This window comes from Hemicordylus capensis, chromosome 1, assembly GCF_027244095.1.
Source record: "Hemicordylus capensis ecotype Gifberg chromosome 1, rHemCap1.1.pri, whole genome shotgun sequence".
Classification (NCBI taxonomy): Eukaryota; Metazoa; Chordata; class Lepidosauria; order Squamata; family Cordylidae; genus Hemicordylus; species Hemicordylus capensis.
Genome location: NC_069657.1, coordinates 237,114,509 through 237,129,355, shown reverse-complemented (window position 1 = coordinate 237,129,355; position 14,847 = coordinate 237,114,509). Strand labels below are relative to the sequence as shown.

Below are 14,847 nucleotides of genomic sequence, written 5' to 3'. Positions count from 1 at the left end.
TCTGGTCACATTTGTATATAAGCGGGAGGGGGGTGCCCACAGAGAAGCAAAATATCTACTTTCCATCATCCTCCCCCTTACATTCTTCCCCCAATGAAGAAATTAATTAAATGATGTCATGCTTGATTTTATCTGATTTGGAAGCAATTCATCACTCTTTTGCTAGTTCTATTAGGCCAGGCGATCAGCATATTAATTCATTTGTGAGACTAAGCTCAAGGGTAATTACAGCAGGGAAACTTAATGCCTAAACGTGTTAATGTCTGTAATCAGAACTATTTTCTCAGTGCGGAACAATTGTTAGACAATTACAGTTGGATATGATTGCCCTGGTAGACAACAGAGGCCATGTCAAGAGGGAGATATCAGAGGCTTGTTTTGCAAGTGCAGTATTATAAGCAAGCTCATTTTCCTGCAGTCGCTTTTGTCTGACTTCTGCCAATCCATCCTCTATCCTGAGATGCTGCATTGTTAATTATGTTGAAAAGTTATCGTCTTTTCTCTTTCTTTGTGTGAGGGCAGGGAGGGGGTAAAGAGGGCACAGGAGATAAGAAAATCACTTGCTCCTGTAAATGTCACTGGGTTTTCCTTCTGCTCCCTGGCTTTTTATATATATATATTTTTATATATATATATATATATATATATATATATATATATATATATATATATACACACACACACACACACACACACACACACACACACACACACACATACATACACACACCATCTATTTAATAAGATACCCTAATTTTCTGCAGATCCTATTCGGCAATCCATGTTGCTTAACTAGGAATAGATGACATTTTTACATTAAAAGGGAAAGGTTTCCTTCCCTTCCACAGTCCATATGAATGGAAATAAATTAGATATATACACGGAAGACCTTTATGGTTTCAAACCAAATATCAGAAAAATATGGCTAGAGATACGGGGGGGGGGATCATGTTAAAGATTTGAGAAACAACTCATATTCTAAGGATGCAATGCAATGTCTATATACTCCCAATAAGCTCCACTGAGTTTAATGTAAGCATGCATAGGAATGCAGACCATGGACCGGGTCTCACAATCAGTGAGACCCGGTTTCTTCCAGTGAGCGGGGAGAGTAGGCTAGGCCTGCTCTCCCCACACACGAGTGCGGAGGGAGCCCTAGACGGCCGGATTGGTCACCCACATGATCGCTGACTCTGTGACGGAGCCGGCGGGGGCTGGGGAGCTCGGGGGCTGCGAGACCCCCAGAAGCCCCAGTATGCCTTGCGCAAGCGTGCAGGGCATACTGAGGAGACCCCCGGAGCCAGGAGGCAGCTTTTTGCCTCCCCTCCGGGGGTCTACTCATGAGTAGCCACAGTGCGGAGCTGCACCGTGGCTACTCATGATCAGAGAGCCTGGTTTTGTGGAGCGCTTGCTCTGCAAACCCGGGCTAAGGGCAGGGGTACTTGAGCGGGTTAACCGCTTGAGAACCACTGGGCTTGTAGCCGAACCCGGTGGTTCTTATGATCGGCAAAAATCGGGCTAGGCTCTCCTAGCTCGATTTTTGCTGATCTTCAGAATAGCCCCCGAGTATCCTTTCTTCTCTGAGGCAGATCATCCAACCACACTCTTCGCTAATCCACACCTGCTCCTAAGAAATGGCATCAGGGACGAAATTCTCATGAGGTGGCAAAACAGTGCTGGGATGCAACAATTCAGACTGGACTCAGGGATCACATGAGAGAATGTGTCTCCATACAAAATAATAATTAATAATAACAAATCCCCAAAAAGAGAAGATTAGGGCGCCATACACATGACCTTCCGAGCGGGCAGACAGGTGGGGGGGAGTCTTCCCAAACCTTGCCTTCCCCCCAGATGATGGTTGTTTACTTGGTAGGAGCATGGAGCGCACTCCCACACTATCATCCCTGCTTTGTGCAGCGCAGAGCAGGACAGATTGATCTGAGGCCGGGACTCATTGTCCTGGCCTCCATGAATCCCATAATACACTGTGTGACATGCACAATGCATTGGGGGATTCCCCCAGGAGACTGGAGCTCTAAATGCCTGCATCTGTGTCCACTGGGGCTAAACATAGCCCCAGTAAACACACAAGCACTTGCACTTGCTCCCTTAAGCTCGGCTAACAGCCAGGTTTGAAAGCAGGGCTAGATGGCTCTGCCACCCTCGGATTGGGCCAGATCCCGGTGATTCTCACGCGCAGCCTAGTCCGGGCTGGGCATCCTTAGCCCATTAGGCTGTGTGTGAGAACAGCCTCTGGTGTCACTAGGACAGGTCCAAAAGAACACTAGTCTAGATGCCTTCTCCCTAATATGCTTTATGCTACTTTTAAAAGAAAAGTTTTTATATGGAGGAGTATTCCTTCATATGATCCTTCACCTGCAGGCTGAACCCTAGACACTGGTTTACAATCTTACCATCTCAAAGAGACATTGGCCAGAGTTTTCCTTGTCTGATTGATTCAACACCTGGTTCATATCAAAGAATACAGAGCACATGCTGAAAAGGCAACCTGTATTTTGACCTTCCTTGACTGATTATATTTTTATTCATTCTATTTAGCAAATTTATTGACCGCCTGACTTCCTTAGACTTGAGTCAGTTTACATAAATTAAAACAACAACAGAGAAGAAGGTGGGGGAAAAGCAAACCACACACTAACAACAAAAAGCCTGGCAAAATAGATATGTTTTCAGAAGATTCTTAAAGGAGCTTAATTTTTCTCGCTCTCTCACAGCACTAAAACTAGTGGTCACCTCATGGAACTGAAGGTTGGGAAATTTAGGACCGACAAGTGGAAGTACTTTTTCACACAGCACATAATTAATCTATGGAATTCTTTTCCATGGGATGTGGTGATGGCCACCAGCTTGGATGGCTTTAAAAAGAGCTTAGACAGATTTATCAAGGACAGGTCTATCAATGGCTACTAGTCTGGTGGCTGTGGGCTACTTCTAGTCTCAGAGGCACGATGCCTCTCAATACCAGTTGCAGGAGAGCAACAGCAGGAGAGAGGGCATGGTCTCACCTCTTGCCTTTGGGCTAGCAGAGGCATCTGGTGGGACATTGTGTGAAACAGGATGCTGGATTAGATGGGACTTGGGCCTGATCCAGCAAGGCTGTTCTTATGTCCTTATGACAGAAGGGAGGGGGCATTGAAATTAAGATTATAGTTGGACCATAGGATTATAGTATGACCTACTGTTTGATTTTGGGCTTTGTGGGTAACAAGTCGTGCAGGAGCGCTTTAAGGGGAAACGTTGGCCAGTCTTTAAATTTCAGCACTAAACCTGCTCATCCCTCCTATACAAATGACAATGAGACAGACTGCAACTCTGTGGTTACATTAACGTAGCATGTCTAATTCAATTCTCCACTTTCTCTGTCGACAGGCTGTTTAATCTGCAAGAGAGCTTGCTTTGCATTTGCTAGCTGAACACAGTGTGATTGCATTGGGGAAGGACAAGAGAGGATTAGTAGTAGGAGTAGATCCAAAGATCTGTTATATAGCCTTGAGCCAGTTGCACTGTCTGGCCTTTTTACACCTTTCCCTGCAGTGACCTTCCTGCTCTACTAGGCTGACCGGCTGTCATTTCTTTTTCTGTCAAGAGCTGAATGATTTCATTCCAACTCAGCCTAGCGGCTGTTGGGGTCTAGAAGGTACACTGAATAAAGTTAGTCTGTGAATGCTCATGTGGCATATCTTATACCCTCATCTCATACTCCATTGGCCTTTTAGGAAACAATACTTTCTGGCATTTGAAGAAAAGCCTGCAGCTGAATGGGAATGGCACTGCCCTCCTAGGTCCAGGTCTTTAAAACAATCCAGCCTTCTGTTTAACTGAGGCGAAACAAAAGAAATAATTTTCACCATTATGTTTCCAATAGTCCCTTCGGTGCCGACAGCAGAAATCACAAGAGAAGTCCCCAGAGGCTCCAGTGTATTTGAAAGGCTGTCAACACCCAGGAGAAGGTGAGAATCAAGCATATGATACAAATCAAGATTATGGTTTGCTCAGCACTCCCCATCTCCAAGTGGTCAAACTTTGGCCTAGAGCCCTTTAATTCCACCTACCCCCACCATTCTTTTTTTGGTTAACATACCCCTTTGCAAGCTCATACTAGAATTGCGTTGAATGTTCTCTAATTTCAATATTCATCTTGAAATCAGCACATTTAACACAACCAAACCAATTACTGGGGGAATATACTCACCTTACCATACACCTGTATTGCTTCCGTGCTGTCATCCTAGCTGCTGCTTCTTCCCAGTGCGATTTTATTTCTTATTCTTTTCCCATTTCATCCTGTTCATGTACTAGTGACTAAAAAGCGTGTCTGATATCATCGTGTCATATTTCTGAATAAACTAAGTTTAAAAACATGTAGGATTGTTTCACTTACTTGGATCTCTCTGAGGCTGCTCCCACTAGGGCTGTTCACACAAACAGTCCTACCCAGGCTTGGGCAGCTCTACCTGCCTGCCCAGGGTTTTTACCCTGGCTTTTAACTGGGTAGAAGGGCGCAAGTGCACCCTTCCCTTTGTATCCCTGGTCTTGTGACTGCTTGGAATACCTCCCTCTCCCTCCCTCTCTGTCTCCCTCCCTCCCTCCCTCCCTCCCTCTCCCTCCCTCTCTCTCTCCCTCCCTCCCTCTCTCTCCCCCTCTCTCTCTCCTGCCCCCTCTCTCCCTCCCTCTCTCCCCTCCCTATCTCTCTCCCTCTCTCCCGCCCTCCCTCTCCCTCCCTATCTCTCTCCCTCTCTCCCTCCCTCCCTCTCCCTCCCTCCCCTCCCTCTCTCTCTCCTGCCCCCTCTCCCTCCCTCCCTCTCTCTCCCTCCCTCCCTCTCTCTCTCCCTCTCTCTCTCCTGCCCCCTCTCTCTCCCTCCCTCTCTCCCTCCCTCTCCCTCCCTATCTCTCTCCCTCTCTCCCTCCCTCTCCCTCCCTCCCCCTCCCTCTCTCTCTCCTGCCCCTCTCCCTCCCTCCCTCTCTCTCCCTCCCTCCCTCTCTCCCTCTCCCCTCCCTCCCCCTCCCTCTCTCTCCCCCTCCCTCTCTCCCCCTCCCTCTCTCTCCCTCCCTCTCTCCCTCTCTCTCTCCTCCTCCCTCTCTCTCCCTCCCTCTCCCTCCCTCTCTCCCTCTCTCTCTCCTGCCCCCTCTCTCTCCCTCCCTCTCTCTCTCCCTCTCTCCCTCCCTCCCTCTCCCTCCCTCTCTCCCTCTCTCTCTCCCTCTCTCTCTCCTGCCCCCCTCCCCCCTCCCTCCCTCCCTCCCCTCACTCTCACACACACTCCCATCACCCTCCATGAGTTTGAGACTTTTACCCCCACCCCCCATGGTAGACTTAGAGCAGTGGTATTCGCTATGCAGCCCATGGCTGACAGGAGAATGTTTAAGGTATCTAGTAGTTCCCTCACCTACATTTCCCCCACTGCTGGCTGCCGCCGCCTCTAGGAACTGTGGGGGAGAGGGGAGAGAAGGGAGCCAGGGTAACCATAGGCAGGGCTATAGTAGTAGGCAGGTCCAACCCTAAGTTAGAAAGAACCAGCCCATGGTTTCTTCCATCTGTAAAGTTGTTTACTTGTTGCAGCCAAAATCTCCATCATTTACACCAGCACTTGGCAGCTGCCTATTTATATTTTTAATCTTTATCCACAGATTTAGTGCTAAATCCACCCTTGGTTGGCTGTGAGTAAAGGAATCTTGCCCTTAGAGTGGTTAATTGCAGGTATCAGTGTGGAAAGTAGCAATGCTTCCCGCCCCACCACCACTAAAGTCCCCATGCCTCTTCTTCCCCTCAGTAGCTCCATCCCATCTGCCATCATCATTGCCTCCACTTCTCTCCCTCCATGCAATCTCAGCCCTCTCCTCCTCACCCCATGCAGGACTAGGCTAGGAAGATCAACTGAAGTGGGAAGGGGTTGGGGTTTGGAGTGCCTGTTTGCAGGTAGCACCTGCATGCACACATTTCACTCCACTTTGAAATACCACAATATATTGGTATTGTGGGCTGAAGGAAGGAGCTCCATGGGGGGTTGACACCCCTGGGCAAGAGCCTATTGGAAATGGCGATGAGTGCACATGCACCCTTATGCTATTATCAAGGCACAAACGTGCCTGTCAACATTTTAAGTAGGGGTCCTTTGGACAGAGCGGAAGAATCAGTCCTTTCACTTGTAGGAGAGAACCAATTTTCTCACTATGGCTGTGAAGGGCTAATGTGGTGGGGTGGGGGTGGGGAGGTGGCAGGGGGGACAGGAAAAGTCCATGAGTGCATGAGCAGCAGCCCGGTGAGACTGTGCGACTGCTAAAAACAGCTGTGCGGAAGGCTGGAGTTTTTTGCGCAGCCTAGAGGGAAGACAAGCTCCTATCTGATCTGAACTCCATTTGCTTGCAAACTGAGTGCTCCCATTTCCCACAAAGATCACCACATGGGAAATCAGATTACTGGGCTGTCTTTGTACCTGTAAACTATTCTGACTTCTGACTGAGTTGGAAGCCTCCTCCATGGACCAGCACCTGCTGTATCCTCTTCACACCTTGCATGTAGTCACATCACTTAAGGTGAGATGTAGCCCCCAAGGCCGCCTCACAAGAGCTGTTACAACTCAGAAGGGCATCAAGCAAGGATGTATTCTGGCCCCACACCTCTTCAATGTTTACATCAACTCTGTGGTGGGCCAGATCAGCAATCCAGATTTCCACCCTCCAAAGCTCGTTGGGAGGCACATTGCAATCCCGTTATATGTGGATGATACAGCTACCCTCTCAAGGACCGCCACAGGGGCAGAGGGAGGTCAGCGGCGGCCCGGGTTCGACTGCAGCGGTGGCCCCCTAGCCCCACCTCTGTGTTTGACGTCAGATGCAGGGAGCGGTTAGCCATGCTCCCGTGTTTGGCATCAGACGCAGGTACGTTTGGGAGTAAGATCGGCCTGCGCTGCATTGGCAACATGGGCCGGAGCGACTCTCTCTGCCTTTTAAATGCAGCATGGGCTGATTTTGCTCCCAAACGGGGCTGCACGGCCCCATTTGGGAGCTAAATCACCTTCTCCCATGTCTGACATCAGACACAGGGCGTATGTCTGGGGCCATGAGGCATGGCCCCTGAGGGGCAGCAGCCTGGGTTCTTTGAACCTGTTCGCCCAGTGGTGGCTCTGCCCTTGGAGCCCCATCAGAAGAGCACTGAGGTCTCTGACACTGCACTGCAGGGAGGGCTGCCTGGAAATCAACTATCACAAAACTAAAATCATGGCCTTTGCCAGGAGGCCCAAAGTCCACTCTTGGCAAATTGAGGGGCATAAGATTAAGCAAGTTTCATGCTTCAAATACTAGGGGGTAGTTTTTCATTCTGGAGGCTATAAGAAAGCTCATGGGGAACATGTGCCTCTAAATGCTCAGAGAAGCTCCTCTGACATTTTCTAATTCCTGCAGGTGAGAGGAGGCCATCATGTACCCATGGCTCTTGAACTGTTCATAGCTAAGCTGCTAGCTCAGCTCCTCTATGGTGCCCAACTGGGTCCCTTCCCCACCTTTGCGACTCTGGAACTTGTACAATCTAAATTCTTGCCGGCAGCACTCCAAGTACCAAGATGTGTCTCCAGTGCCACTTTGTGCCTAGAGACAGGCCTGATCAAGCTGGAGGCCAGGGTGAGGACGGCCATCCTCTGCTACTGACTCATTCCTTTTGGCTCAGGTGTTCTTGCCCCCCTAACCCGACGCAGTGATTATCAATCTAGTTGGATTTGGACAATTGAGACAAAAATAGCCACCCTGGGTCTTTCCCCCTTGACCTTGTTTAGTATGGGTTACAACCAGGTGAAAGCCACCATCAAGCAGCACATTATAGACATTGAACATCAAACCGATATCAGCAGGGTCCTGAACTTTCATATCAGTGATGGGCTTAGATATTCTGCCTCTCCAGCAGCATACCTTACCCAACTGGAGGTTCCGAAGCAAAGAAGGGCGTTCACTCTGGCTTGCTGTCATGCCCACCCTTCAGCAGTGCGAGAAGGCCGTTATAGAAGAAATCCATTTGCAGAGTGACTATGCCTTTGTGGCTCAGGGCAGATTGAAACTACGGAGCATGTCTTCCTCTACTGTTTGTTCCATAGAGACATTCACACCTCCCTCATCCTTTCATTGCTATGCAAGTATCCAGGACATTCGAGCTGATTCTACAGCTCCTTGCTATTCTAAGCCTGCCATGAGATATACCGTAGCCAGGTTCTGTGCGTCTGTGACCAGCAATAGTCGGTGGATGGTAGGCAGTGAGTCCTATCAGCCTCAATCTGACCCTCGGTGACTCAGGGCAGGCTCTGCACTTGCTCACTCAATACTGATTCAATAGACAGTCTTATGCTCCTCCATTTCTTTTTTACTGCCCCTTATAGCCTTATAGTCTGGCCGTTATCCAGTTTTATTACTTAGGCTTTTATGTATTTTTGTCTTCTCGTGTCCTAATCTTTTTACATCAGTTTTAATGCCCTCCATCCCTTTTTATGCCTTATATGCATTTTTATGACTTTTATTACTCTCCAGGTTTTTTATGTCCTCATGCTTCTGGTGTACATTCTACAATTTTTAATACTTTTAGTATTATTATGTACCTTAAGTACTGTACCATATATAGTCACCCTGTGTACTTTTTATCTACTCTCACTTTTAATATGTAATCACCCTTCTACTTTATACTGGTCTATGGCCATAATAAAGATTGATTAATTGAATGACTTCTGATTGGTTGGGGGCAGGACTAGCCCCTGCTCACTATTATGGGGTGGGAGGGGGATTAGAGAAAAGTCACATCCTGATTGGTGTGGGACACTAAATATGCAATTTGGATAGCCACTAAGTATGGTAACTAGTTCATTTGGGGGACAATGGATCCCACTGAACAGCCTAAGAGGGACGAGATGGCTTTACAAAGGAATTTAGAAAAAAGACCAAGAGCTAGTGCCACGTAATGGCAAGGAACAAAAATGCAAGAGCAACATCCAAGCAAGAGAGACAAACAGAGAGGAAGACAGAGAGGAAGAGGTTATATGTTTGGTGAGAGAATGGGAGGCTGGCCAGAATGTGGGACTGGCAAGGAGGGGGACAACATCCCCTCTGCCTCAAATGAGGAACCTCTATTGCTGTGATACTTCCTACAATGCTTTGAAGCAGTTCTTTTTCTCAGAGGATTTTCTAGCATGGTTGCTCTTTTCAAATATAATTAGAACATCCTAGTCTTATGAACATGGAGAGGTTACTTTGCCTCAACTGTAGAGACGAAATAAGGATGTTCAAGGGCCATGTCCTGTGGGGCTCCCCAACCTGGGAGCTTTGACTGGCACGCTCCTTCTCAGTTTCTTATGGGGTGGAGCACAAAGACCCTCCTATTTCAAGGGGCTTTTGAAGCAAGTTCTTGAAGCAAGTTTTAGTCGTAAAGCATTTCTCTCTCTCTTTGTGCTGGGGCAGGTTTAATTGTGTCAGATTTAATCGTGCCATATTAATGCATTGTGTAGTACTGCTTTTCTTATTGTTGTAGATCTAGATCTAGATATATCTATTGATGTGTCATATGGAACAAATGCTCCACCGACAGAGACCCTTTGGAGGGTGTGATGGGTCTTTATGTATAGAACACACTTCTCAGGTACCCCTGCAATACATGGGACTACCTTTCAGCACCATTCTCTGTTTGTCATAAGGACTAGCATTTTGTTTGTCTCCAGTGCAGTTTTTGTTCTTTGCAGCGTGCTCCAGAACTTCTCATCTGTGCATAGTTGGGGGGAAAATATTTAAACGTTTGTCTGGCATTGCTTTTTTAAAAAATCCGAAATCAGGTTCTGTTACTGGAATAGTTTGAATTGATTCATTTTTAGGAGTTTAGTGCTGGAAGTATTGCTGGAGGCAGGGGCAGAGCCACCATTGGGTGAACGGGTTCAAAGAACCCGGGCCACCGCCAATCAGGGGCCGTGCCTCATGGCCCTGACATGCCCCCTGTGTCTGACGTCAGACATGGGAGGGCATTATTTCACTCCCAAATGGGGCCAATGCAGCACAGGCTGGAGTGACTCTCCCTGACTTTAAAGGCAGGGAGAGCCGCTCCTGGTCTTGCTGCCAATGCAATGGGGCCGATCTCTCTCCCAAATGGAGCCGTGAGGTCCTGTTTGGGAGGAAGATCAGCCCGCTCTTGACAGCACAGCCAGAACGGTTCTCCCTGCCTTTAAAGGCAGGAAGAGTCGCTCTGGCCCATGCTGTCCAATGCAGCATGGGCCGATTTGGTTTCCAAATGGGACCACATGGCCCCATTTGGGTGGGAGACCACAGCCCTGTATCTGACATCAGATGTGGGGGCATGGTTAGCTGGGCCCCCACAGCTAACGTCAGAGTCAGGGACTTGGCCAGGGGCCGCGGCAGCCAAACACAGGCCACCGGCAGCCTCACTCCATGGCTGGCTGGAGGCACCTCTACCCTTCCCTAATTCATGCTAGACCAGCGGCAGTTAAATTACTGCTGGAGGATCCACTGGGTTGCTTGAAAGAGACAGGGCAGAAGCATGTGCCACAGGGGAAACTTGAGATGCAGGGGTTTGGGACATTTGCATGGGAGGACTGGTGGGCAGGAGGCAGGTGCTTATCCCTTCCTTCAACTACTGAATTGTTTTAATTAATATCCTTGTTATTTTAATGGCCAATGTCTTGACTAATGCTGCACATGTGCAACTGAAAGAAGCATTCATGCCGTGGATGCACTCCTGCTTCTGAAGTATGTGTGCTCACATGTGGGAGGGGCGATTTTCATCAGTCTGTCCTTCCCCCGGAAGCACTCTCTGCCAATGTCCCTGAGAGTTGTGCAGCCCTCAGAAACATAATTACATGTTGCGCAGAGCGTGTCCAGGGGAAGGGGAGATTGATGCATATCACCTCCTTGGGTGTGAGTAGCCACATTTCACAAGCAGAAGGGCTGCATCTATACACAGCATTAGTCAGGATGTTGGCCACTGCTTCTCCCTGTTATATCGAACTGAACTATGAGACCAGAAGAAGCCTGGACACAGGTTAAATAGGCTAGGATGAACATCTGCAGGGGAGAACCGGCGGAATTAGTTAAGCCCACCCCTCCTGCTCATTGATTCTATCCTGCAAATGCCTCCCTCTCAACACATTAAGTGGCAGAAACAAGTTTAAAGCAAGGTAGGTTTGCCAGTGTAACATGCGGTTTTGCCTACCATGTGCCTGCCTGGAGAGTGGAGTGTAATTCCTCTTGCCCTCTTGGGTGTCCTTTTCAAGAGCAGCCTCCCAAATGCTTCTTTACTCAGTGCAGCATGGGGATAAATAGCATCTGGAGTTCACTCCCCACTGCAGTGGCAGTGCAAACTGTACAGAAGTGAAGTGCTTTCCTGCCGCACTTAATGTAGGAGCAAACTGCTGCGGTTTGAAAATTCACTTATGGTCTAAAGATTATAATATTTTAAAGAGCCTTATGCACAAGCTGCTTTAAAATTCTGATGTAAGACTAGGATATGCCCTCTTGAATATTTGATATCCTGCACAATGCCTAGACCCTAATAAAATTCAAAATGTAATCAATTAAATCAATTAGAAGATTAAATTTCACCATGCCATGTGTACCACTAGCAAAATTTACAAATCACATAATCAATGCAATCCATTAACACTGACAAAGGGAGGAGGTGATGGACTGGAAAATCTCCATCAAGGGCATTCAAAAGATGTAATTAAAAATACATTACACCCTGAATGCAAGGCTCTCTGCACGTTACCACTGCCTCGGAGAGTGAGCATTGCTCATGCTTCCAGCTTCAGGCCAGCATGGAAATTCCTCACAGATGGAAATCACATTTCATATTAATGTGAGGTAGCCTGTGCCAGCAGGGCAGTAATGGAGATTCAAGTGCTGTGGATCATGTTCTTGAAGTCTCTTTGCACCATTTCAAGAAGCCATATGAGGGATCAGCCTTGTACAGGGGGGAAATGGTATATGAAGTTTGAATCCGTCAGCTCTTTGTCTCTGGGCCATAAACCTTAGAGCTGGTAGCCCACGTACAGCACAGCATCCCACAGCAGTGTCTGCACTGTGCACAATTTTTTTTAAAATGGTATGATTTGTGCTAGAGTGCTGTTTCACAAATGCCTCACATTGTGCAAATGCAGTTGTGTGCACTATGGGTATTGGAAATAATGACTGCAGTGTCAGGCAGCTATGTTGGCATAATTGTAGGCATTTGCACAACAGTGCTATAGCACAACTAGTATGTTGTTGTTGTTTTTACAATGCACGCAGCAGCCACACAGGCAATGGAGAAACCACTGGATCCGTGCGGACCTGTGCCACTCAAGTTTCACCTCAGAATCTCTTTTGTAAATTAGCCACAACACCAGTTTGAGTCACAATATAATGGGGGGGGGGGCCCTGGGCTGCTGAGGATTGCAAAGTGGGTGGCTCAGTGGTAGCAAATGTTTGTGGGGTCTATCAAATCTAGGATCCAGGAATAGACTCCATGGCAGCGGATGGGGGGGTGGGGTACGAGGAAAAGAAGTTTTGCCTTGAATGAATCTCTTTCCCTGTTGAAGGACAAAAGGGGTTTTTCAGCAATTGTTCCTCTTTGCATAAAATTTATTTCTGTAATATTGGTAGACTACTCATACTGCGACTAATCTACCTTCACATGGTTTGGTTTTATGATTCTCAGGTCCATCTCAGTTCATTTAGAATGGATTTCCCCCCCACCATCCCACCCAATCATAGCTTTAAGCAAGTAATAATACTCTGAAAAGCACATAACATAACAAAATTAAAATTAAGCAAATCAAATAATGCAGACAAAATCTCAACCCAGTATTAATGCTTGGCAACACAATCCAGCCCAAACAGAACACTTGAATGCCTTGCAGGCCCTGCGGTCAAATAACGATTTCATAGCCAATATCATCAAAGGCCAGAGAAAAGTCTAGTGATAGGATCAATAGGTATAATTTCTCCTATTGATCTCCAGGCAGTTATTATTGGCCAAGGCCATAAGAGCTATTTGAATGCCAGGGCCCAGCTAAAGGCCAGATTACCAGGGGCCAGCAAAGATCATGAAAGGCACATGTGCCTGAAAGGCAATCTTTTCCTTTTTCTACAAGGAAAGCGGTTGTTAATCAGGAGAGGAAGCAATAGCCCTATTCACATGTTATGATGTTGTACAATCTGTGTACCGTGTTAACAGGTAAAATTCTGCATGCAAGTACAGTTATTCACATGTTACGTTCAACGCAGGAGCAGCAGTACACTTCCTATCTGTATCCTGCATTTCAGGGGGGCCTGTACCCAGGTTCACTTTTAACATGCAGAGAGGTACAATCATTCACACAAATACACATACCTGTGTACAGCTATCTGTAGACTCAGACAACATAATGTCTGAATAAGAATAAAGTCACTATAAGAAAACTCTCCAGTATTTCACAATTGAAAATAGATACTCTTTGGAGTATGTGTTAACACAACACACACTCCTATTCTCACAATAAGGATCTGCTCGATGTGCTTTATGCCCATTTTACATTTTTAATTATATATATATATTGTTATAAAGCATACCCGTCACTAATCCAATGTGTGGCAGCTCTCACAAGAGTTCGCGAACAAGCTGCTGACAGGGGGAGAGGCAAGTGGTGGCATCGGTGGACAGGCTTGCGGGCAAGGCGGGAACAAAACGGCGATGGGCAGAGTGGGCGGGGGAAAAAAATGGCGGCAGGGGTCAGGCAGGCACGGGGGGAGAACTAGAAGTACAGATGCTCTGTGCCCGGCCCAGCTAGTTGTTATTATTACCTTGCTGACTGAAGCTGCTTGTCCAACTTCTCTACATTGCATATATTTATTCTGCAGTAGTTTATCGTGAACAGATTTTTGAAGAAGTGTACGTATAAGCAAACTATCACATTTCCTTTGAAAAATGGTGATGTATAATAGATTGTTTAATCTCACAGTGGACTTGTATCTGCATGTACCCCCACTAGTGGAGGAAGCCAACCGGTGGCCCATGTTCCTTCTGCCAGCAGACCCCCACAGCACGCCCCCTGCATCTGATGTCAGTCGCTGCTGTGTCTGATGTGTGATGCAGGGTGTGTGACTGGGGCTCCAGGCGTGGCCCCTGCTTGGCAACAGCCCGGGTTCTTTGAACACATTTGCTCAATGGTGGCTCCAACCCTGTATATCCCGACTCCCAGGTTTTACTTTCTGGAAACCTGGTGATGGGGCTAAAAGCTGAGATACTGTAGTTTATGCAAACAAACTGGCAAACTTTTTAAAAAGATCCATCCCCCAAAGGCAAAATAGAGACAATTATTTTCCAGGAGCCGGCACCAGAAAATTTGCATGTATGTGTGTGTGAGATCCTGCTCTTCCTCCAAGGAGCCCAGAGCATGGTTAGGGACAATTAGAGTATATGTTCAGATATATATGTCTTTCTGCACAGGGCCTGAATGACTGCAGATTTCAAGCCAGCACTTTTCCATTCTTTGCTTCCCAAAAGCTCACCTTCTCCTGGTTTGCTTACACCAACCACACAGGAGTAGTATCCTGTGCCCCTTTCTAGGACCTTGTACTGTATTGTTTGCCATTGAAGGCATCCTAATGTGTATCTTTTCCCTTCCTTCCCCTCTCTTTAAAAAAATTAGCCTCAACACTCCAAAAATTACATCTAAGCTATGCACATGCTGTTATTTCTATATGTAATCACATTTAGATCCTAAGGATGTGCTGAACATTCTGAGCTTGTAACATTCCAAGCTTGGAACGAGCTGTTTCGAGTGTTCTGAGGCTCATATGAAGGGCCAGTTTCAAGCTTGGAAAAGAACG

General features: G+C 47.2%; 1 protein-coding gene across 4 annotated transcripts in view; it reads left to right on the top strand.

Moving 5' to 3' along the window:
• The window catches only part of LOC128341085 (uncharacterized), a 239,414-nt gene that overhangs the window by 202,368 nt on the left and 22,199 nt on the right, over window positions 1-14,847 (top strand). For all 4 annotated transcript variants that reach the window (XM_053287347.1, XM_053287431.1, XM_053287192.1 and 1 more), the window contains one exon: window positions 3,890-3,974. In XM_053287347.1, the coding sequence (XP_053143322.1) occupies window positions 3,890-3,974 (85 nt within the window). The remainder of the gene's footprint in view (window positions 1-3,889; window positions 3,975-14,847) is intronic.